This window comes from Callospermophilus lateralis, chromosome 7 (assembly GCF_048772815.1).
Source record: "Callospermophilus lateralis isolate mCalLat2 chromosome 7, mCalLat2.hap1, whole genome shotgun sequence".
In the NCBI taxonomy this organism is placed as follows: Eukaryota; Metazoa; Chordata; class Mammalia; order Rodentia; family Sciuridae; genus Callospermophilus; species Callospermophilus lateralis.
This window is the reverse complement of record NC_135311.1, coordinates 99,801,661-99,827,206: the sequence shown is the minus strand read 5'-3', so window position 1 is coordinate 99,827,206 and position 25,546 is coordinate 99,801,661. Positions and strand designations below refer to the sequence as shown.

General features: G+C 44.5%; 1 protein-coding gene across 1 annotated transcript in view; it reads right to left on the bottom strand.

Moving 5' to 3' along the window:
- The window catches only part of C8b (complement C8 beta chain), a 35,101-nt gene extending 15,161 nt beyond the window's left edge, over positions 1 to 19,940 (bottom strand). Inside the window, exons 1-6 of the mRNA XM_076862583.2 lie at positions 19,843 to 19,940; positions 13,804 to 13,960; positions 8,171 to 8,312; positions 6,014 to 6,155; positions 5,091 to 5,223; positions 3,204 to 3,401 (exon numbers count right to left, since the gene is read on the bottom strand). Coding sequence (XP_076718698.1) covers positions 3,204 to 3,401; positions 5,091 to 5,223; positions 6,014 to 6,155; positions 8,171 to 8,312; positions 13,804 to 13,960; positions 19,843 to 19,940 — 870 coding nt within the window. The remainder of the gene's footprint in view (positions 1 to 3,203; positions 3,402 to 5,090; positions 5,224 to 6,013; positions 6,156 to 8,170; positions 8,313 to 13,803; positions 13,961 to 19,842) is intronic.
- Between the last annotated feature and the right edge of the window lie 5,606 nt (positions 19,941 to 25,546).

Sequence of the window (25,546 nt, the reverse complement as noted above, 5' to 3'; positions counted from 1 at the left end):
TTTCCTGGCTTGATCTCACCCCTGCCGGAGGCTCAGGACTCATCCTTCTCCCTTTCCCCCACCTACCAGCCTACCAAGCAAACAATAGGTACTCTGCTCATGACTTTCCGGAAGCTTTTTAGGTTGTGTCTCCTCTTTATGTGTTTATAAAAGTTGTCAGAATCAAAATGGAGCAGATTGTGTGTTAACCTTAACAAAAAATAAGTAAATAAAACGGAGAGGTTATTAAAGAAGTGTCCTCATGCATGGTTGCCTAATAGTGGCAAACTACCACAAAGACCCTGCCAGAATCACAACTTTGTGCAAAGGCTACATACAGCCTGACACAGAAAACACACTCCATCAAGGACATTTGACCTGCCATGGTCTCTTCCACTCTGGATTGGTGCCTCCTATGTTATGGATCCTTGAGGTCAAAGATTTTTGTTTTCAAATATCATATGGAATCCTGCTCATGATGGCCTGAAAATGCTTCCCCCGATCTCAACCTCCGTGAAAGCCCATCTAGCGTGGGATGACACTCGTACTCCATTGCGGTTGGCCTCTTCTACTTGACCTTGAGCACCACAGGCAAGAGAAATTTATCACATATTTTATGGAGCACTGGGAGAGGGGAGTCAGAAGGCTCTCATGTCACGTGGGAGTCATACGTCTTTGAGGAGATGGAAATGCTAATTGCCCTGAATTGATCATTACTCATTGGATATTTGTACCAAATTATCACACTCTACCCCATAAATATGTGCAATTAAAAAAAATTATAAAATATAGTTTTAAATGGGGAAAAAAAAATCATGTGACATATGTCTCTAGGTCCTAAGTCTCTAGCAGTGCCTCCTTCAACGTCAGCATCTTCTAACTGGCCGTTTGAACAGGGAGGTGAGTGGGGAGGAAGAGGAGAGAGGCCGGGGGACAATGAAAGCCACCCACTGCTCCCCTCCTGGCGAGGCGAGTCCCTTCCAGTCAGTCCCATCCTTCATTGCTACAGTTTAGTCTTGAACACCTACTAAGTGCCATTTGACAGTCTCTGACTTGAAGAAGTGCACAGCCCAGAACATGAGGACAGAGAAGCCAAGACATGCACAGTCTGACTAGTAGTGACTATCCACTTCCTCCTGGTTAGTATGTCAGCAGCAGGGACTCAGCCCCTCACCATTTTTTTTTCTCTCATATGAATCACTCAGGTCTTTCAGTTTTGATCTCTCCCCAACCCCCCCCCCCTCTGATTCCTTTCCTATCGTATCATGCCCAGGTTGAAAATTTTCAGCAGCTAGGGATAAAAATGCACCTTCCTCTCCCTGGAACTCAAGATTCTGATTCAACTCTGCCCTCACCTGCTTCTCCAACATTCTATTCACGGCTGCCCCTCCCTTTACTATTTTTCTATCATCACAGGATTTGCCCTTTACCTTTGGGCAACAGGGCACAGGTGACAGGGTTAGAAGCAGCATTGGAAACACCTCTCTGCAGCACATGCACATGACGGCATGGACTGGAAGACAGGAAGACTGGTTAGTGGAGCAGAGCAGGAGACGGAAGGACCTGGGCTGACTCAGATGTAGTAGGAGTTAAGGTAAAAAAAAAAAAAAAATGTAACAGAGAGTGGTGCTGAAGGACTGGGTGACCAACAGATGTGGGAAGGAAGCAGAGGTGAGGGCCAAGTATGATTCTCAGTTCTTAGCTTATAAAAATGCCAGGGGGCAATGCCACTAACGTAGGCTGAAAACTCAGTAGGTAGAGATGACCTTGGAGCGTGGGCAAGGCAGCCAGGTGAGGGGCTCAGGAGAGTGGATGGAGGCAGTGCTGGAGTTCACAAGAGGGTGGAGCAGAGATGAGGGCTCACGGCTTGTCCCCACAGAGGAGCAAGTGAGCAGCAGATCACCCAGGGAGACAGCAGGGTGAGGAGGGAGTGAAGTAAAGAAGAGGCAGGGATGCTAAACCCAGAACGGAAATTGATAAGGAGCAGGAAGAAGGCAGGAGAAAGAGGAAAGCAATGGTGCCATCAGTGTCACCACAAGGCCCCTAGAAGTTAGAGAAGAAGTCTTGGGTGATATTAGAGAGATGGATTTCAATCTGAGTGTCTGAGACAGAAGTCAAATTGGAGTGGGTTAAGAAGTCTCTGGAGGTATTTTGGTCTGGCAAAGCTATATCCTAAGCTTTCTGAAAACCAGAGGAAAAACCTTATTGAAAACCAATAAAATGATCTCATTCCAGTCCGCATGGCAATTATCAAGAATATAACATGAACAATAAACGTTGGTGAGGATCTGGGGGAAAGATACACTCATACCTTGCTGGTGGGATTACAAATTGGTGCAACCAATATGGAAAGCAGTATGGAGTTTCCTCAGAAAACTTGGAATGGAACCACTATTTGACCCAATTATTCCACTCGTCAGTTTATACCCCAAAGACTTAAAATCAGTGTACTATAGTGACACAGCCACATCAATGTATACAGCAGCTCCATTCCCAATAGGTAAGCAAAGGAGCCAACCTAGGTGTCCTTCAACAGATGAATGGATAAAGAAACTGTGGTATGTGTACACATTGGAATATTACTTAGTCATAAAGAAGAATGGAATTATGGCATTTGCCAGTACATGGATGAAACTGAAGACTGTCAGGCTAAGTGAAATAAGCCAATCCCCCCAAACCAAAGGCTGAATGTTTTCTCTGATATATGGATGCTAACACACAATAAACTGGGGGCAGGGGAAGAATAGAAGCTCATTGGATTAGACAAAAGGGGAATGAAAGGAAGGGAGGGAAGATAAGAATAGAAAAGACAGTAGAAGGAATTGCGTATAACTGTCCTGTGTTCATATATGAATAAATGAGCACTGTAATTCCACACCATGTGCAACCACAAAAATGGGATCCTAATTAGAATAAGTTATTCTCCAGTTATATATAATATGTCAAAATATACTCTACTGTCATGTATATCTAAAAAGAACAAATAAAACAAAATAAAGAAATAAAAATTTTAAGAGTCATAAAAAAGGAATTACAAAAAGCTTTTATTGACCCTTCTAAAAAATTAATGTCACACCAAACTATTTGCTTACAAAAAGAATTTCAAGACAACGGAAATTCCATTGATTGTGAGGACTGGGAGGAATGAGGAATGCAGGCACATCTGTGGGCATGAAATTTCAAAGGAACACATATAAGTTTAAAAGCAACAAATGGATACTTACCGTATGAGAAAATCGTTTGATTCTGCTAATATAATGTTTGCCTTGATTGCTTTGCTCATTAATGTCAAGTTCAACTACTTTAGGTATTTTAAAACCAAGGCTGAAAGAAGATTTTGCAGTAAATTTCTCTGTGACATTGTGCTCAAAATCTGAGTATGATTCATATTCAGTTAGTGCAAATTCATATTTTCCTTGAGTCTAAAAGAAGAGAAAAGAAAACTTTTTTTTTTCAAATTTCCTTTTACTCAAATCAGTTCAGTACATCCCATCAGATAGCCCCTGTATCCCTACAGTGTGCTAGAGCTGGACTAATTGCTCTGGATTCAGAAAAATCAGGGAAATTTTGAGTTTCCACTCTCGGGGCTCTTGATTCAGCAGGAGAGACCTATTCAGCAGTAGGGTTCATACACAGGAGTTGGTGCTTGATTTGGATTTTGAGCGGCAAAAGTGTGGGGGACTATTCTGGGCTGTGGGTTTGGCTTGAGCGTGGTGGTGGGAAGATTTCAGGAACTGCAATGATGCTCAGGCCATTGAATCAGAAAATGCAAGAATGAGGAACGTGGACAGGTGTTGTGAGAGAATGTGCTGGTGTCACAATGTTGAAACTTTTGTGTTACTCATGGCAAGCCTGAGGGCTTGATGCAGAGAAGAGCCAACAGAAAAAGCAATGGAGCTGGGCATGGTGGCCCATGCCTGTAATCCCAGCATCTCAGGAGGCTGAGGCAGGAGGATTTCGAGTTCAAAGCCAACCTCAGAAACTGTGAGGCGCTAAGCAACTCAGTGAGACTTTGTCTCTAAATAAAATACAAAATAGGGCTGGGGATATGGCTCAGTGGTCGAGTGCCCTTGAGTTCAATCCCTGGTACACCCCGCCCCCCCCCAATAAAAAACAATGTACATATGGGAACCTCAGGAAGCTCCTGATGGGATAGCATGGAGACAGTATGTCCTGCCTGGCCTGGGACCTGAGCCTGTATAACAAGTGGCTATGCCAAGGGCTCCCTCTTAAAAATGGAGGATGTGGGGCAGACTGGGCACCTTGGTGGAGGGTGTGTTTGGCTCTAGGCTATTTTCTTCTTTTTTGACCATAAGTTTTAGGAGCTGGGGGAAAAGGAAGAAGAGAAGCAGCCGAGAGGGAGTAGCCTAACCTCCAGAATTGTGTAGATTTAGAAATGAAGATCGCCGTGAGATCCTCTAGCCAAACCCTCTGAGCAAACAGGCCCAGAGTGGGGAAGGAGCTTAGTGTAAGGTAAGCCTGGGACCAAGCGTGCTCTCGTCTGATGGCCGACAGCAAGTGTGTGCGTCACGGTAACACAGTCTATTCTAAACCCCACTCCGTGAGCGGAGCTTCGAGATGTGCACAGATGAATTGTAAGCACATGCTTGGGTTGTGTAGTGTTTTACAACTTGAAATGTTTAGACGAATGCCTGTTTTAATAGGCAAGCACTTGTTGGTCACAGTGGGAGTAACAAGAGTCAACAGGGACCCCCCATTAAACCAGGAGCTGGGCTAAACCCCTACATACATTCTTGGACTCCTCTCCTTTCTGCACACAGAGCCTTTATGATGTCCACGTTAAAGATAGGAAAATGGGGGCTCCGAGAACCTAGGACTACATGGTGGCCAGCGGATGAGGCACCAAGCCTGTGTGACTCCAGATTCTGAGCTATGCCTCTGCCTTCGGGGGAGCCATTGGTAGGCTGCTGCTATCTCCACTGTGTACACCTGTCAGTCATCCTCAGTGCAGTGTCCTGAGGTGGGGATCACCCACTTCACACAAGAAGAAACTGAATTCAAAGACAGAGTGATATGTCCCAGGCCACATAGCTAGAGGCTGCCAGGTCCTGGTCCAGTGCTCCTTCACGGTCCCGCGGGCTGTCCCTTACCTGGGGGGTGAAGCTTTCCACGTTGTAGGGCTTCCTAAACTTGGTGTTCAGAATATAATGTGGGGTGCATCCACCGGCGTAATACCTGTGATCAAGAACTGGGCCCTCCAAACTGTTGGTGAACAAATTTATCCTGTAAGAAAGGCAAAGAAGGGTTGGGAAGGTTAGATTTCAGGTTGAGGCAGCTTAACAGGCAGACCCTCCCTGATAACCCTCAGGAACTGAGATCTGATTTTTGTTTAGAGAGAGGAATTCCATTAAGGGTCCCTGTTCCCTGTCCCATCAGGCATCAATTACAATGATGTGTGTGATAAGAAGGCCTCATCCTTCCACCTACAGATTCAGCAGCTACAAAAGGTGGCAAGAAGGTTTGGTGAGTACCAGACCCATTTGGCCCTATGTGACCTGGCTCTTCTGACCTCACCTGAGGATTGGGCCAACTTAGAGATCCCCAGAATCTTGGGAAACACACTGATTACAGGCACATCCTGGGAATCCATTCCCTCACTAGCCACTTAGGAGGCTCTCCGCCAGCCTGGCCGAGGCTGAGACCTGTGGAGAAAACCTACCAGGCAAGTTGTCAGTGGGACTCGAGGGGAAGGGTTAGAAAGTGCCTGACACGGTCACATCATGTGGGCGAAGAAAAGGTTCATCCCTGACTTGAAGCAGCCTTAGCGGTTTCCTTGTACAGCATCGCTAAGCTGGTCCTCCCGTGGCCCATGTCTGCCCATGGGATGTGCTTCTGCGGCCACTCAGAAATGTCCCCAGAGCAGCCACAGGCACCCATTTACAATAGCCTCTTATTTTTTCTTCCAGAAAGGAAAGCAAGAAACTGTTGATTTCAGCCTTTTACCTCTCTGTTTTCCAGATTTCCATTTAATTTGGGGCCTTCCTATCTACAGGGTAAAAAGACAATCACTTACCCACTGGCCAGACTGCCAATTGCCCAATATTGTTCCATTTGGTGCTGACATTTTTTATAGATCCTTCTACAGTTTGCCTCATCTGACTGGTCTCCACAGTCATTGTCCCCATTGCAAAGAAGTCTGCGGTGGACACACCTCCCTGGGATGGAGAAAGAGGATTGCCGTGATCATGTGGCAGCTGAGTGATAAGTGCTACCAGCTTCCAGACACAGGGTTGGGACTTTCATGTCTGTTTCGATGAGTTCTCATGTATCAGGGCAGATTGGTAATGAATTATAATATAATATAATGAATGAGTTATTCCTTTCTTGCCACCACCTTCCCCAAAAAGGTCAGAGTTGTCTTTGAAAAGCACTGAGGGAATTTGCTTGGAACCACGTTATAAGGGGAAAGTGGAAACAGGGAAAGAGCCTGAGAAGCAGAGGCCAAGTGTCCAGATGGGAAGCCGACTGAGCAGACTGGCCTCCTTCCCATGAGCCTGGGAAGAGGTCTTGCAAACATCCACCTGCTCTCCTTAACTTCCCTTGGCCTCAGTTTCCTCTCCTGTGAAATGGAGAAGTCATTCTACCTATCCCATAAGGTTGTTCAGTCTTTCTTTCCTTCTTTCTAAACGAAATAGTAAATGAAACAGTGTTGGCTCAGGTAGGTAGAGAAAGTGGTAGTATTACTACTGCTAGTGTTTTTTGTGGGCAAAGTCCACACTGCTACTGAATATTTACCGCAGGATTAGAACCCTTACCAGTCCAATCATGAATTCCTTCCTCCTATCTATCTATAATACCTTCAGCACCATATGCCATTTGGACTGTGAAAAATTACCTCACTTTTGCTTCCTTTAAATTTTTTTCCCCACTGACCTGACTTCCTTTCTTATTTGTATATCGTTGTGAGATAAAGCCCGTAAGATAGATAGGTGGCCTTGTTTCCTTAGATGTATGAGGTCATTTTTAAGCAATGTTCTTGGGATGTTAAAGGCAGAAAAATAACAATCTGGTCTTCAAATCTTTCTTACAAGCATTTAAACTAAAGCCTGCAAGAATAACCATTATGACTCTGGCCAGAATCATGGAACACTGGCCATAATGAGTCCGTAGATACACTGTAAAAAAGTCTACCAGATTTATTAGATGGAATTTTGCATTTGCAATAAGCCCTCGAAATTGCTCTAAGAATCCCTATCTCTTTTTTGAAAGATCTTGAAGCATAATCCACTTGGGTACACTGAATATAGAGAGTTGCAACTCCCATCTAGATAATTTAGGTCAAACAGCCCTTATTTTTGCCAGAGACTTGGAGAAATAGGGAGACCTATATTTATTTGAATGAATTAAATTAGTTAAGTTGGAATGACAAGTGTTTACTTAATTCTGCAGTGGATTAATACTCATTTGTAGCTTCCTTCTTTTTGTCCATCTGTCCTGCTTATTTTCTTTCCTTCCTTATAATACTCAAGAATTTTTTTTTTACTGATCATATCATGTTGGAGATTATTTTGGACTTGGTGATGCAGAAATATAAGTGACTGGGCCAATCTCTCCAAAGATGCTTTTCGGAGAAAAGCAATGCTGATCACCCAACTTAATTGTTTCAGGTTTGGTCACATTGTGCCCAGCCTCAGGGCTCTGGGAGAGCTAGCAGAGCTGGCAGTCTATAAATTTTATGACCAATATGTCCCTGGATGCTTGTAAAAGACTGACAAGGTATTAGCATCTCCCTTGATTTTTCTATTGACAGAACCCAAGTGCAAAAATGTTAAGTGACCTCTCTTAGATCACAAAGTCAAAATAAGACCCATCCAGGATTTCTCATTCTAGCCCTCATACTTTTGAGTTCAGTGAATATCAATAGAAGCCCCCAATCTCTAACTGCAGCTCTATCTCTTCTTACCTGCTGTATGATCTTGGGCAAGTCATCTCTTTGAGTCTCAATTTTATAGGTTGTAAAATTGGGATAATAATGACATCTACATTATAGGGATTTTTTTTTCCAAGAAATAATCCATGTAAAAGGAGACTGGATATTGGAGGACAAAGAGTCCTCCTGTCCTGTCCCATGACCCTGATCTTGAGCACTACTCATAGCCTGTCCCTCCATCATCATGAGCCTTCGTCTCCTTCTCCAGATTTCCCCACCTGCCCCCATGCCCTTTAGTACCAGTCTGTGCACACACAAAGCCCTCGCATCGCACTTGACTTCTGCATGGTCTGCTGGTAACACAGTCTTCAACTTCCTTGTCAGAGAAGTCGCACGGCTCCCCGTGGAACTGAGCAGGCTGGAGGAGATAGGCATGCCTGTACTGTAGCAAAAAAGAGCAGGACTCAGGGACCTCAGAAGATGAGGGAGGCTGTATGCAGAGGGGTCCCCAGCCAGGAGGTGGGCTCATCTCCTCACTGCTCTCCCTGCCCTTGCACGTCCCCCACTGTGTATCCCTAAGGATGTCTTCACCTGAGTCTCCCTCCAACTGGACTGCGAACTCTCTAAGGGTGAGTGCCTTGTCTTGAATCTGTTTCTGCAGTGATCGCTCAAGATTTGCTGAATTAGAAAAGGCACAGGCTTTAGAAACAAAAGTCAGTAAGTGGATTCACGAATCTAGTTCAATAACAAAACATAAACTCAGTTTAATTACTTAAGTGGGTTAACGTATACTCATTTATTCCTTAAGGCATCAATATGTTATAAATGAAAAGTTACGGGCTTTGCAGTCCCAACTGGCTGGAACTTTCTAGTTGTGGTATCAGCCAAGTAACTTAATCTGTGTGGATCTCAATTTACTCATCTGTAAGCTGGGAATAATAAATTACCCTAAATGTACAGTTATGGAGTTTAAACTTAATGTATAGGTTTGATCTTGTTATGTTTGTCTGATATATATATATATATATATATATATATATATATATATATATATATATAGCAGGCACTCAGTTTCTTATAGTTATTTTTCTTTTATTATTAATGATTTTTTCTTTTACTATGAATGATTTTTAGCAGTCAATTTTGCTATATGTCGACCTTATTATTCATTTATTCGAAAAATATTGATTGACCTATTTGTTTAAAAAGGTAGATGTCATTTTTCTTGCTTGCTGGTTGGTTGGTTTTTAATCATAACCCTGTCCTCTGATCTGCCTTTGGCACCATGATGATGGTGGTGATCGGCCCCTAGCAGTGACAACACAGTGTAATGGGAATATGATGGGGGAATCACAGTGCAAACTCAGAGGATGTGGAGAGCTTCTAGAATAAGTGACATCCAGGCTGAAACGTGATTCTTGCCTGAAAATTCCAGGAGGAGTATCAGGCAGACACAGAGAGTGGATGTGAGGATGGAGAACAACCCGGATGAGGGAATTGCTGGACCAAAGCCAAGAGACAAAACAAACGAACAAGAGACAAAGCAGAGCCAAACATCCATTGTGACTGGAGAGAAGAGAGCAAGGGGGAGAGTAGGAGAGCTAGAGGGACACAAGGCAGGGGCAGGTAAATCATCTTATCAGCCTGGTAATATGGACTTAAAAGAGGAAGAGAGTTATCAGATTTGGCTGGTTTCTAAATGTTGGTTGGAATCAAGATTGTGTACAAAAGTGGGGGGGGGCAAACCAGGAGAGCAGCTTGTTTTAGCGAGCTTTCTTTTTACTGCTGTGACAAAAGACTTGACAAGAACAGTTAGAGGAGAAAAAGGTCTCAGTCCATAGATGGCCAACTCCATTCTTTGAAGTTTAAGGTGAGGCTGAACATCATGGCAGAAGAGTGTGGTGGAGGGAAGCAGCTCAAGATATCACACCATGAAGCAGAGAGAGAGACTAAACTCAGCACTTACAAAATATAAACCCCAAAGGTATGTCTTCCAATGATCCACTTCCTCCAGCCACACCCTACCTGGCTACAGTTGCCATTCAGTTAATCCCTATCAGGGGAACAATTCACAGATGGGGTTAAGGTTCTCATAACCCCATCATTTCATCTGCAAACTTTCTTGCATTGTTTCACCCATGAGTTTTGGAGGGAGACCTCATATCCAAACCATAACATAGCACCTCTCTCGTCTCTGCACAATGACATTAATAAGGCTTCATTGTTCCTTATATGGCATCTGTATTTGTGGCTATGGAAATCCAAAAAATAAATATGGACAATTATTCACCCATGCTCCATTGGACTTCCAGAGGGTGGTCCTTCCTGGAAGGCAGAGCCTGTCAGGTCAGAGATAAGACTTGCAAAGAAATCTGTGAGAGAAAAAAAAAATTCTCAACAAGTCAGACACAGAAAAGGAATAGGCCTGAATACAAGAACGGCCATTTGTGACAATCCCACAGCTAACAGTGTGCTAAGTGGGAGAATACTAGAAGCATTTCTTCTAAGACTAGAACAATACAAGACGTCCAATTTCACCATTCCTATTCAACATAGTACCAGAAGTCATAGCCAGAGCAATGAGACAAAAGAAAAAAATAAAAATTGGAAAGGAGGAAGTCAAATGATCTGTTTGCAGATGATATGATGTTATATCTAGAAAACCCTGAAGTCTCTACCAAAACACTGTTGGAACTGATAAACTCAGTAAAGTTATAGGATACAGGTCAACATACAAAAAAAACAGCAGCATTTGTATCCTCTAACAACAAAGAGGCTAAAAAATAAATTTAAAAGCAATCATTTCCACTATCCACAAAATACAAAATACCTAGTAATAAATTTAAACAAGGAAGTAAAATATATTTCTAATTAATTTTATAAAAAGACACAAAATTGAAAATTATGAGAGGACACAAAACATCCCATGTTCCTAGATTGGAAGAATTAATACTGATAAAATGTCCCTACTATCCAAAGTGACCTACAGATTCAGTGCAATCCCCATCAAAATGCCCATGATGTTCTTCAAAAAACTAGAAAAACATTACAAAATTTACACAGTATCATAAAAGACCCCAAATAACCAAGTAACCCTGAGTGAAAAGAACAAAGCTGGAGGCCTCGCAATACCTGACTTCAAAACACACCACAAAGCTATAGTAACAAGACAGCATGGGTGTGGCATAAACAGACACATATACCAACAGAGCAGAGAATCTGGAAATGAGTCCACGTACTCATAGTCAACTGAAGGCACCAAGCGTGTGCACCAGAGAAAGATCTTTTTAGCAAAATGGTGCCAGGGCAACTGGATATCCATCTGCAGAAGAATGATGAGAGACTCCCCTCTCTCACCATATACAACAATCCACTCACAAAGGATCAAAGACCTAAAAGTAGGGCCCTCCATGATGACATTACTAGAAAACACACAGGGGAAACACTTGAAGGCACTGGTATAGATAAAGAATTCTTTAAAAATAAGACTTCAAAAGCACAGATAACCAAAGAAAAACTAGACAAATGGGTTTATATCAAACTCAGAAGCTTCTTCACAGCAAGGGAAAACAATCAAGAGTGTTAAAAGAGACAAGTACAGAACAGAAGAAAATACTTGCAACCTGTTCATCTGACAAGGGGTTAATATTCAGAATATGTAAGGAACTAAAGCAACTCAATAACAAAAAAGACCCAAAGACTTCAAAATGTGCAAATAATCTGTATAGGTATTTTTCAAATGATGATATATAGACGGCAAGGATTCAGAAAAAGAGGAACTCTTAGACACTGTTGGTGGGGATGTAAATTAGTATGGCCATTATGTAAAATAACATGAACGCTCCTCAAAAATTATCATCTGATCCAGCAATCCCAATACTTCATATATAGCTAAAGAAGAGGAAATCGTTATATCAAAGAGATACTTGCATACCCACATTTATTGCATTGCTATAGCCAAGATAAAGAATCAACCAATAGGTCTGTCAACAGATGAATGGATTTTCAAAAATGTGGTGAAATCTCAGTGGAATATTATTAAGCCATCAAAAGGATGGAGTCCTGCCATTTGCAGCAACATAGAAGAAACTGGAGGACATTAGGTTAGGTGATATAAGGCAGGCACAGAAGGACAGATACATGTTCTCACTCATGTGTGGAAGCTAAAAATAGAGGGTAGAATAAAGACTGGAGAGTGTAGAGGAGAGAGGAATAAGAGAGGATGGATTGTGGTAGAAAACACAGAGGGAGGAAGGAGTTCTAAGGTTCTGTTGCACAATAGGTGATTGTCATCTACAACAATTACTTCTACAGTTCAAAAAAACTGTGGGAGAAGCGTTTGAATATTCCCAACACATCAACACATAGAAATGATTATGTCTGAGGAGACGGAAATGCTAATTACCCTGATTTGATTATCATACATGCATCAAGTTATAATACCCCATAAAAGTACAAATATTAAATGTCAATTTGAAAATAAGCATAAAATAAAACCATGCTCACAGAAAGCCAAGTGGGTCTGAGGAGGGTGGAAATGATGGAAGGAGCACACCTCGAGACCAGGCTGAGAGGTTTTGTCAAGCCCGCAGCTGGTGACCCTGCAGCTAGGAATGAGGTCTGGCCGAGGGAGTCTGCAGCAAATTTGGAGTGTGAAGCTCTGGCTGGCTGGCTCATGCGGAGTCTTCCTAGTTTATGCAGCCGATGAAGCAATTATCCAGATAATTGGATCAATGTTGATAACTTCAGCAAGAAAACCTACTCTGGGAACAGAATGATCCTGCCTGGCTCTCCCCATTGATCCAATTAACTGCGTAATTTTCTCAGGCCTACTTCCACAGCCTCTTTAGAGTGCTATCCATGACAGACTTGGTTTCCCAATGAGCCAGGGACATAGTGACATTCTCTCTGCTCTGAAACATCCTCTGTTCTCAGAGCTGGGATCCTGCGTCCATCCTCCTAGGACAAGGGAGACTGAAGGGCAAACACCGCAGAGACTGTGGTTTCATGGGGAGAACCGTAGACAAGGATCCAGTGACCTGAATTCAAGGTTTGTGTTGACTACTAGGGAACCCCAACAAGTCACTTAGCTGATGAACCTCAGTTTCACTGTCAGTCTAACCAAAAGGATCACAACCATCTCTGCTGCCTTGCAAAGATGTCACAAAATAGAATGAGCTCCAACAAATACTGAGGAAGCAGCTATTTGCAGACACTGGAATGCACACTTGGGGCACAGAATGGAATATGTCTTTACAAGTTTACTGTTTAGTGAAAGTAAATGATGAGCATCGCAGTGTGAAAAGTGCCAGGACACAGGGTAACGGGACTTACTGATGCTTAGAAAGGTTGCTCTGTCTAAATGGAGGTGAGACTGAGGAGCAGTCATGGAAGCTTCTCCAAAGAGGTGGCCCTGATTAGAATTCAAATGATGAGCAGGTGCTTGCCAGTGAAGGACATGGGGGGGAGTGCCACTCTTGGCTGGAAAAGCAGCATGAAAGAAGCACAGAAGTGGGGAGGTAGCAGGAATGCCCATGTTCGGGGGGGGGGGGGATACTACATGGAGATACAGGCCAGGTTAGGTTAACACTAGTTGGGTCCTGATCCTCAGGGCTACCTACGGTGTAGACTTGGAATGGTTTTTCAGACTTAGCTTTCCCTGGCTGCACCATGAAAGATGCATGGAGAGAGCAGGTTGGAGACAGGAAGCCTAACTAGGAATCTGCAAGGACAGATGGGTTTGGAAAACACCGAAGGACCAAAGAAAGGTTCTGATTGCTTTCACTTTTCCAAGGGAAAAGTCCCATGGACTCAATCAGCCAACGTTCCTGAGGGCCTACTATGTACCAGGCACCGAGGGTGGTTCCTTGGCCAGTTTTGTGGCAGACGAGGGCTCCGGGAAGCTTAACCCTCCCCATGGCCTGGGCTCTTACCCTTTTCTTCTGACACGGGTCACAGGCAGTCCAAGAGGACCAGCTGGACAGTTCACAATCAATAGGCATCAGGGGGACATCCACACTCCGCGTCTGTCTGCTCTTAGCAAGGCTCCTGTTGACTGTACTTGACTCAAAGAGACACAATCTTTCACCTCTAAGAAAGTCATTATAAAAGAACAGCATTAAGTATAGAAGGGAATTCATACACCCCCAGCCATTTGTCCATCCACCCAGTAAATATATATTTGTTCACATGTGCAAGGCTATTAGTTGATTATCCAGTATAGGCTAATTCATCCAATAAATATTTATTGAACATGCAGTAAATTCCTGACATTATGGCTAGCTGTGGACAAAAGAGTACTGAACTTGAATCAAAAGACAGTCCATTAAGCACTTGGGTGATCTCAGTCTGGATTTTCAACTGGTATAACCTTTACTTTTCTCATCTATATGATGGGGTTAATCATGTCTACCTCATAATGTTATTTCTTGGAGTAAAAATGATAGTGTATGGGAAAGCACTTTACAAATGCTAAAGTACCCAGAAGATAGCTAGATATGATCCTCAGCAATTCACTCTCCACCTCTAAGCCTCTGTTTTACTCTCCTGAGAATGAGAGGTTTGCACTAGAAGGTCTTTGAGGTGCCAATTCATGCTAACAGTCTAAGAAATATTTGCAGAGAACAAATAATATTCAGGGTATTGTGCTATGAGGGATACAGAGAAATAGGACACAGATTCTGCCTTCTGGAACTCAGTTTGTCTTAGAGTAAGACACATGTCGCATGTCTTAGCTCTGTGGAGCTTTATCCTATAGGCAAGGTTTCAGAGCATGCAGTCCCCGTGGCCAGAGCCATGCTTGAGGTCCTGTGCAGGCTGGGTGGGGGTAGGGAGAGCTGGGCTGCAGCTGGGAGGCGGGTGAGGATGCCAGTGAGTGGTGTGAACCTGAGCTGCTGCAGCAGGTGGGGAGAGAGGGTGGGCTGGACAGGTATCAGGTGGAATGGGTAGAAAGTACTGGATCATTGGATGGGGCAGAGGAGTCGAGACAGGAAAGAGCTTAGGCTGATGCTGGTTTCCAGGGTGAGTGTGTAGGCAGAGGGGTAATGCAGGAGAAAAGGAGACGTTCAGGGGAAGATGGCAGAGGTGTATGGAATTCCAGATTTCAAGGCACACTACCACAGACACGTTCAGCACACAGTTCCTCTGTGGGGTGGGAACTCAGGAGGGGAGATCTGTGACTGAGGACACATCTGATCATGCGGAGCTGTGAAACAGGATGAGACTGCTCTTGAGAGGCAACCCAACAAGGACAAGCCTTGAGGGCCACTGTACAAGGCAGGCCAGGGGTGACTGGCTGTCACAGTCAAGGTCCTCGGGAGCCTGTGGAGGTGAGTCAGGGGATGAAGGGGCAGATGACAGACAGTACGTCTGCAGAGCCGTCAAACGACAGAAGGCCTAAAGGACATCTTGAAGATAAGGCAAAGCTTTTGTTGAGTTCCTGGGACAAACCAGGACACGGGTGGGTGAATGAACACGCCTGCTATTACTCTGCCTGAGCCTGCAATGGCCCCATCTGTAATAATGGGCGCCTTACAATTTTTTCTTCCCAAGTGAGAGACAGTATTACATCGTAAGATTCTTTTAAATGTGTGTTCCTTTTCAAACCTGAAAAGAAGATGACAGGAAAAAAAAAAAAAACAACAACAGCAACAACAACAACAAAGATGTGCTGGGCAGTCAAGACACGCGTGTCACATGCCGGGCGGGCCAGGTGTTTCACACAGGCTCTCTCACTCGATCCTCACAGCAATGCTAGAAGGCAGCTACAGAACACCAGCACCTGGGCATATGTGGGAAATGGCCCTGAGGGATGGTGGCATGCTGGTATGTGGTGCTGTTGGAATGTGAGCAGTGGTCTATTGGGCTCTACCACATGAGCTATGCCAGTTGCCTCATGCTGTCTGGAAGGAAAGGGGCCCAGGGTCCCCTCCAGCCATCCCCTCCAACCTCTCTGTAAGGCCTCTCATTCCTGTGTCCAAGATTGAGTCATTAGGGAGAGGATCACACTTCCACTGTCTCATACACAGGGTGTCACTCCAGACAAGGTCATTAACAATACATTCTCACTTGGCAAAAGCCCTAAAAAGAGGGCAATATTAACTACAGTGAAATCCATCTCCATGGCTGCCCCAGAGACCAGCAAAAATCAATTGCCTAGTAAAGTTGGATCTTTAACAAAAGGTCAAAGACTACTGGAAACCACAGGTGGATACTTTAAAATGGTTACTGGAGGCTGGATGCTGCACAGCCAGCGGGGGGTCTCAGAATGGGCTCCTATCTACTCATTTGCCCACGTTTGACAAAACAATATTGTCTGTGATTTGACTTCTCTTAAGTATGTATTTGACAGCTCTGCAGGGTACCCTCTTCCTATTTCAACTACAAAACAGTTACATTGTGTTTTTCTGCAACTATCAAACCAACTCTGGGCCATAGTCAAGACTGAGTGAGTAAGGAATGTACACACTAGCTATTAAAAATCACAATTATTTTCCTCCCTGAGATTTGAAAGCCTGTTAATGGGCAAGATGATCACTTACAGAAGGAACTGGGTAAGGAGTCGTTATAAGCACCAGATCTCTCATGTTTGCACCCAATTTTCATTATGGAGTGGCAATATAATGAAGTAATCAGCAGCATAAATAGTATGTTTGTAAATTACATTAGATAAGATGCGTGTGGTTTGTTAGTGCTACAAAATGCAAATCCGAAAGAAAAGACAGCATTCAATCGTGTCTTTAATTCCTGGGAATAGCATGAAACCCCATAAAGGAGGGGTCCAGTTGGGACCTTAGTAAGATTACACTTGCCTTTCACCCTTATGAATGTCTTTGGAAACAAGCCGGAAGGACATTTTAACCAACTGTTTTGACTTAGGTCATTCAAAATCCTCTGTATATACATAACTCTGAAAATTTAAACATGCCTATAGAAGTACAAACAATAGAATGAAACCCCCCCAGGTACTCACATCCAGATTGACAGCTGCTAACTTTTTGGCACACTGGCTTTAAGTCTTTTGTTTTAACATGTAAATCCTATAAATTGGATACTTGTGTTTTGTGCTAGCCCTGGTTCTTTTTCTCTCCTCTTTGGAGAGGGCCATTATGAAAATTTGGTGTGGATCCTTTCAGTGTCTTAGATATTTTCACAAATATCCACTCTATATTAGTATTGCTTTGGTTTGCTCACCTCATATTGTTCATGGGATTCTGCAACTTGCTTCTGCCCATCCACGATGCCTTTGTGAGGCCTCTCCAGGGTGATTTATAAGACCTATTTCATTTCTTTTATTTCTTTTATCTGGGAATTCTATCTTGGGACATCTATGACTTTTAATCTATTCTTTTTCTTTTTGAGGAGCATTCATAATTTCTCAATGCTTTTGCAAATGCAAGAAATGCTACGATAAACACCCTTGAAAAATATCTTGAACATGTGCTCCGTACTTAAGAGCTGGCAAGGGTCTTCCTTTCCTCAGGGTGCATGGAATGCCATTGCCAGCATTATGACATATCTCACTGGGCCCAGGTCTCCCTCTCTCTTTCTAACAGGCATCTCTGATCAAAATAAAGATGGATTCATCAAGTAGAGCAGGATTAGGTCAGCAGTAAATTTCAAGTCATCAGCTTATATGGAGGGGGTGCATCAATATCTTTTGGCTTTCTGTAGAAATGCCCTGACACAACAACTTTCTTGTCACACACAATTTGTTAGGCTGCTGGATCCCCTTTGCAAACAACATCCTTCCTCTTTGCTAGAAGTGGGCAGCTTCTGGGTGGCAGGTTTTCAATTTCTTTTCTCTCTGTCCTTTGCTGTTACAGACACAAAATTTAAAGCAACATCTCAAGGCAACAAATGTATGGCCCAGAGATAGAGAGCTGACATGAGAGTCCAGCAAGTCTGCTACACCAGGCAGATGGAGAGGGAAAGTACATGAGTAAGCAGTAGAAAAATGCAGAGAGCAGATGGGGGCTCTGGAAACTGATGCCCCTGAGACTGGATTTGAATCCATTTTCTACTATGTCGTTAGGGAGTAACCCTGGAACAGTTACATTCTCTCTCTAGGCCTCAGTTTTCTTCTGTAAGACTGTGGACAATAGCACCTCCCTGGAGCAGCTGTGGGGATGAGAGGTCATGTGTGAAATTGCCTGGCACAGTGGCCATCAGCAATAATCAATGGGTCTTAAGACCATGTGACCTGGTTACAAAGGTAAATAAAAATGAAAATTTTTTCTTAGCTAAAATGAAGGAGATTTCTCAGCTAAAATGAAGGAGCATTTTCTGCTCCAGAACTAAATACCTTTTTTTTTTTTTTTTTTTCTGCTTTGGTGTCTGAAATTCAAATACACACTGGTTCCAGGACTGTGGGGTTGGAGCCACAGGTAAAGGTGAGAACCTTAAACCTGGGTCCAGGTAAGGGGTCATTGCATAAGGGTGAACCCCTCCTCCTCTGAGGTCAGTCTGTTCTTCTACACAGAGCGAATAAGAAATAACACCCCTGGTGACACCGCTGTGAGGTTCAGTAAGTACTCCCAGCATACACTGTCCCCTCAGACCTCCATTCCCTACCTTAGAGTGAACCTCCCTAATTATAACTCTGATGGCTTTGCCCTTCAGTAAGTTTCCCACTGCCTACACCATAGGTTCAAGCTCCTTATCTGGCACTCAGTGTCCCCCAACTCTGCCTGTTGTCAGACCCCTGCTTATTCCTACGTCACCCCATCCCCTGTTGCTCCAGCTTGCTCTGTGCTCACAGCTATTGAAATACACTTGGATGCTTGGAACAAGCGAGGCTCTCTCACACCTCCATGCCTCTGCTTATACTGTTCCTCTGCCTGGCACACCCTTCCCCTTTCCCAGACCCCATGCCCAGTAGAGCTGGTCACTCCCTCTCTTGTTTCCTGTGTGGTCCTCTACCACCTCTTGCAGCATGACGGGGAGTGAGTGCTCACGTGTTAGCATTCTCCAAGGGGACATGAGTTTGTTCCTCTTCATATCCTTGGAGCCCAAGAAGGGGCTGTGCACAGGGCCTGATGCTGTAGGTAAGGTTACAGTGGTTTCTCAAGAAGCCCTGCTCCAGATACAATCCCTTGGGTCCTGCAGGCTTCTCTGTTCATGCTAGCCAAGCTCTGAGCCTTGATCATTCCAACAGTCTATTTGAGTGTGCAATGGGTGGTGAAGACTCACAGTCCTGGTCTCAGGTGTGGTGCCTAATGGGGGCTGAGCAGGCAGCAGAGCTCATCCAGAGGGAGTGTGCAACAGGGGGACTGGGCACTCCTCTCACTAAATGAGGGCTTATGCTCAGGTTGTAGCTTTGGGATAAGTAAAAGGAATGGCATTGACAGATCTCTGACTGGAGGAGTGCTCCCGAGGAGCCTGGGGTCCTGAGTGTTTCAGTATCTCATGATATTGAATCAGGAGGGTCCTCAAATTGCCAAACCCTGGGTCCTCTTTCACGGGCCCCACGTTTGAGCTCCTGAATTTTACTAATGAAATAAATCAGTTAGCATTTAACAGCTGGAAATGTCTGGAGTGTGTAAGAGAGAGCAAGAGAGGTGGGGGCTGGGGACCTGAGAACCCAAAGACTGGGTCTGTAAACAGGTCCAGTGGGTCACTCTCATACGTTAAAACCATTCAGATTAATTCACTCCCTTTTCCACATTCAGCAAACCTTTTTTGCCTAAAGAGTCAGACCAAAGCTTTGTTCAGAATATAGAACAAGTACCCTATTCTTCTTAGCATGACAAAATACATTTAAACATGTCACTTTCTCAACAGGAACCTTTGTTGAAGCCAGTTACTTGGTTCCACAATAATTTGAAGGGAATCATTGATACTATATTATGAGAAGCATGCAAATTGCTTCAAGGGATGCTCCTCAGCCCAGAGACATGCAGCAAAGAGTTGCTCAGTATTTTGAGGCTGTGTGTCCCCTGCTCTGGTCTCTGGCATGCATAACCATCACTTACCTGGAGCCAGGGAAACCGAGACCACCCAGGGTAACACAGAGAAGAGACATCTCTGCCAGTGCCCTCCAGGCCCAAGCCTCTGTCTTCCTTTTCTCCATGTGACAGGAGATCCAGAAAGGCTCCCAGATGCACGGAAAGCCACACAGTGAATGGCACTGTCAACTTTTGTCCCCACAGAGCAAACAGCTCAGCAGAGTAAACAGGGCTACCAGTGCCTGGAAACTCCAGACTTTGCACAGATAGAAACTCTCCTGTGACACTCACACCAGGCAAAGGATGCAAAACTCCACTGACCAGCAATTTGGTTTTTATTCCTGTGTGACCAGGTTTGGGTGAGCTGCAGGGGAGACAGGCTATTAGTGAGCTGGTAAGAATCATGGCTCTCGGTTCAAACTGCCTGGGAGTGAACGCTCTCTGCCACTTGCTAACCAAGTTCCTTTACTTCTGTGGCTCTGATTCTTCAACTGCTAAATGTTGAGGATTAAATAAGTTAGTAGATGGAAAGGGCTTAGAACAGGCCCATGTTGAGCATTCAGACATGAACTACTCTTCCCAAGTAGACACAGGATTTGGAGTTAGATGGGCCCAGGTTTGAATCCTAGTTTCACCTCTTTTCAGCTGTGTGATTCTGAGCTAGGCTTTAGAGTCCATCCATCTGAGTTCAAATTCTTTCTGTTTGATCCATTAGTCATGTGACCCAGGGTAAATTACTAATCTTCTCTGGGCCCAAGTTTATTCATCTACAAAACAGGAATAATAACAGTACTCATTTCACAGCGTTGAAAATCTAGATATTCAAAAAACCATGAACAATGTCTGGCACATACTATGTACTTTCTCTATAAGTTAGCTGACACTTTATTGATTGATTCTGTTTCCTCATATAAAAATTGGAAGAGCAATGCCTACCAATCTCTCAGAGTTGGAGAATCAGATGAGATAAAGTAAATATGAAAATGTTGCAGAAAATTCGCTTTGTGGGAATGCTAATCATAAGAGGTCAATTATCCAAATATCTATTACTGTTGTTATGTACTTTATGCAGAATTTCATTATATTTGGGGAGAAATAGGTGGCTTCCTGCCCTTGTGGGGAAGAGGAGTAGATAATTAACATATGTAGGTTTAACATTCTTCTGATATTTGCAGGGACTTTAAAGAGCACAAATGATAGTAGACAGCTCTGCTTTTCACTGTCACCTCTCCCACATCAGTGGCCTCTTGCTTTCCTTCCTCTGAGACCAAGCCTGCTAAGCAGGTGTCCCTCATAGACCCTGAATCAAGCTGGTTTTGTCTGAGCCTGGCTGAGTGCTTCTACCTCATCTTGTTGTTGTTCTGGGTAGTTTCATATCTGAGACCCAGCGGGCACAGAGGGTCAGCCCTGATTTGGGTGTGGACAAGATATCACCTGCCCACGGGGAGGGCCATGAGACTGTGGGAGGAGAGAAGCATGGTGCAAACTCAGAGGTGACCGGCAAAGGTCTGCAGTTCTCCAATGACCTCTCTGAGAGTTCAGTAGATTAGACAATGGGAAATGGAGGGAGAGGGGATAAGGAAAGATGGTGGAATGAATCTGACATAATTTTCCTACATACAGAGATGGAAACATCACAGGGAATCCCACCATCATGTGCATCCACAGTAATGGGATCCTAACTAGAATATGATATAGTCCATGCTTATATAATTGTACCAAAATGGATTCTACTGTCACGTATCCCTAAAAAGAACCAATGAATAATTTTTTTAAAAAGTACCTTTCTGACTCTCCAGAATCAACAAAGTCAAGTAGAGACAGCACTGACCTGCATTGACAAAAGCAGCCTGCCCCCATGAAGGGCTGAGTCCCCCTGAGGGATGATGGTCCTGCTGCTGTTGGTACTGCAGGTGTCAGTGACAAACCCTAGAGGGAAGAGGTGACATACAAGGCGTGGGCTACAGAAAGGGTCTGATGCCCTTCAACTTTTTACGTAATTTCTTCAAGACTGTGTTTTCTCATCTGCACAATGGGGGGGTCATAATTCATTCACACCCACTTTATAAGTTTGTTTTGAGGTCTGAATGTATAAAACACAAAGCCCTGCACCTCATTTCTGACGTGAGTTGGGGTACTCTCAAGTACTAGGCCTCTTCCCCTGTGGCCCAACCCTGCAGTGTTTGCCAGAGCAGGTGGGTTGGGTAAGGACATGCTCAGAGGAAGAGCAGGGAGGGAGAGGGGAAGCCAGAGAGGACAACAGTCCCCTCACATTCACTGTGCCCCCAAAGCACAGAATGGAGTCCTGCTGCAGAACCTCCCCCTGCACTGTGCCAAGTTGCCATTAGCTCAAGCACAAGGCACTGTCTCACCATGTCCCAAAGGATGCCGCTGACCTGAACTTTGACATCATTGATTGTGGTAGTTAATCATTTGTAAACAAGCAGAAAATTGAGTTTCAAGAAATATCCCTGTTCCCTCCATGTCGGCCTGCATTGAAGAGGCGCCTCCCATTGGGCCTCCTCACGCTGAGCTCCTTAAGCAGGATTTGTCCTCACAGAGGGCAACTGCATGGATAAAATGTGTGTTCCTACCTTGACTTTGCACGTGTTTCTTCTGCTCAGAAGACATGCCACCCGGCTCAATGCCACTCTTCATGTAGGTTTATACCAACGTCACTTGCACAAGAAATCTTTCCCAATTGACTCCCCTGGAGTTCTTTTGTTCCAGGCTCCAAAAGGTCTCCTGGAATTTTAACCTCACAGGGCTCCTGGTGGCTTCAGGTATTGTTCACCTGAGATGATGCCAGCGGATGGTGGCCTCAGGCTGCAGGGATCATAATGCACTTATTTTTCATCGACAAGTTTAGCCACTTACCAGCCTTCCCATCCATCATCTTGTTTGATATTGACAATAAGCCAAGAGACTAAAGATCATCTTCCATGTCTCTGGGATGGGCGTCTACCTCTGGTCCACAGCTGGTCATCAGCAAATTTATGCTAGATACAGTTTTTTTTCTGACCCCCAAACTCTGCTTTTTTTTTCAAATTCTGAGGCTTCCTCCTGCTCTTAGAGGGGGCCAGGTTTTACTCTGCTCTTAAAAGAGTGCTGTCCCTGACTTAGTCTAACACAAAGATGACTCCACGGCCTTCCTCTGATTTAGCATCTCTTACAAAGGCCATAGCTCTTGTCACTGATGGTGAGGGAGATTTAAAAAGGGACCATCTGTCTTGAAGCCTTTAAACTCTGTATAGAATTTCAAAATGCTAACTCTATCGTTTGTTGTTTTCCAACCTTGGATAACTGACTTTCCAGCCTCCACCCAGTTCCAGAGCCAAGGCCACGTGCCAGGGTTTTGCTGTGGTACTCCTCTACCTCTAGAACTCACTTCTGCACGTGTTAGATTTTGCAATCTAACAAATAATCACAAAATGCAATAGCTTAAAGCAATAATCATTTATCAGCCTATAATTCTTGGGGTCATCAAGCAGATTTAGGGTAAGCTGGATAGGTCTGCTGCTTTGGCCTGGGTTCCCTTGGCACGTAGGTGGGCAGGGACTGGGGGATCTGGGAGTGTTAGCCTTACTCACCTGCATGGTGACTCACTGTGTCCTCCAGAGGTGCTGGTGCAGGGCTGAAGCGAAGTCATGTTGAGTGTAGTCATGAGGTGACTGGGCCACATGTGTCCAAACAGACAAGCTCAGGTGGACCTCATGGTTCCCAGGGTAGCAAGAAAGGACAACCCTCACCCGCCATTGCACCCCACTTTCCCAGCCTCAGCCTGCATTGTTTCCAAATGTTCCATTGGCCGATATAATAGCCATGCCCCTCCTGAAGAGATGAAGTAGCTCATACCTGATGACAGGAGGAAAGGCAGAGTCACATTAAGTCCTTAGGGCTGTGCACATAGGCTGGAAGGAATCTATGGGCACTGTGCAATGTATCACAGTCGCATGTCCCTATCATGCTGAAGCAGCTCAAAGTCATTCTGGCTTCTCCATTTCTCCTCCTTCTTTCTGTCCTGGTGATTTGGAAACATGTGTCTTATGTTACAGGCAGTTTACATCCCTGAGTCACCCCATGGAGGAGAGTCCCTGTTGATCCACAGAAGACATGTGAGTAAGAATTAAATGTTTGTTGTGCTCTGTCATTGATATTTTATGGTTTATGTGTTACTGCAACCACAGCTGCTATTCTGACTAACATACCATTAATGAACTTTTACATTGCAGGCAAAATTTGGTGTATGTGTGCATTTTTCTGAGAAAAAAATCAATAGCTGTCCTCAAATGTTCAAAAGCATGCAGCATTTGAATAAAATGAAAACAAAACAAAACATTACCTCAAGAGCTGTCATGTTTCCAGCTCACAAAATCATCTGTTTTCCCTTTGAAGGAAGTGTAGAACAGTCTTAGATTGTTTGGGAAATAAGAAAGACCAAGATTAGCATTTTATTTCTCCTATTTATCAGTTTATATCATGGATAAACTCCTTCATCTCTCTGAGCAATCGTTTCCTTAGTTGCTGTTCCATGCTTGTTGAAATAATGCCTCAATGATCTTTTATTGAGCATCTTCTAGATGCTAGGTACAGTGCTGGGTGACTGTGGTCAGAGCAGTGTATGACAGACCTTCCCTGTGAGTGCTGATAACCCAGTGAGGGGGCCACATAGTACTAATCCATGGTGGTACAGTGTGCTGAGTACAGTCATGGAGGTCTGCACAGTACCGTGGGGTGACCACCAAGTGTGAGTGTGAGTGTAAGTGTGTGTTCCAGAAGTGGGCTGATATGGGTTAAGGAGGAGTTAGTGATGCAAAGGGGGTGCTTGTGGCATTCCATGGAGAGAGGGCAGAGCCCCAGAGGTGAGAAGTCACACAGGGTCTGTAGGGAACCACAGCCATTCAGGGGTGCTAGAGCAGTGCCAATCATGTCTCGTGGGAGGAAATGCCATCAAGAGCAGGCAGGACCTGATAGGCAGGGCTAATGATATGGATTTTATCCTAAGTGCTGGTATTAGCAGGGGCAGGAAGGAGCACTTTGCCAGAGAGATTACTCTTGCTACAGTGTAGACAATGGATTGGGGGAAGGCAAATTGGAGCAGAAAGACCTGTTAGGAGGCTGTTATAACAGTATGCAGAGAGAACATGAGAGTCTGAATTGGGGCAGTATTAGCAGGGACGGACGCAGAGTGCAAGGACAGCGTCCACCTTGTGCTGTCTGTAAGGGCTTTGGAAACTCTGCAGCTCTGCCCAGAGGTGGGGTTATTACAAGGAGGTTATGGTTCTATGTTCAGGAAGGTGTATTAAGTCCCCAGGGCTGAGCCTGGCAGCCGTGCTGAGCAGTGCCACTCTGGACCACACACATCTCCTCCTTTATCACCCACAGACCTGTGGATGAGGGCACAGGTGAGCTCCTGTCTTCCGGGCTCACCTTCCCCGATCCCAGAGCACAGGCTCTACCCGCTCCTGTTGCTCCAGGAGTCTTACTTCGTGCCTGGGAACCCCTGATTTTGGCAATGTTCACTGGAGGTTTTCTCTTGAGGAGTAGGGCCCCTGACTTAAGAGCTCCCAGCAGATGCCCAGCCAGGATAACTACATCCCTGGAGGTGGTCATACATATTGGAACTCCTTACCCCTGGTGTGAAAATAATCACCACTGTGTTCAGAACTGTCCCAGAAAGAAATGAGGTGGGTGGGGCAACTTGATCATGGAGGAAAGTCTCGGGGAAAAT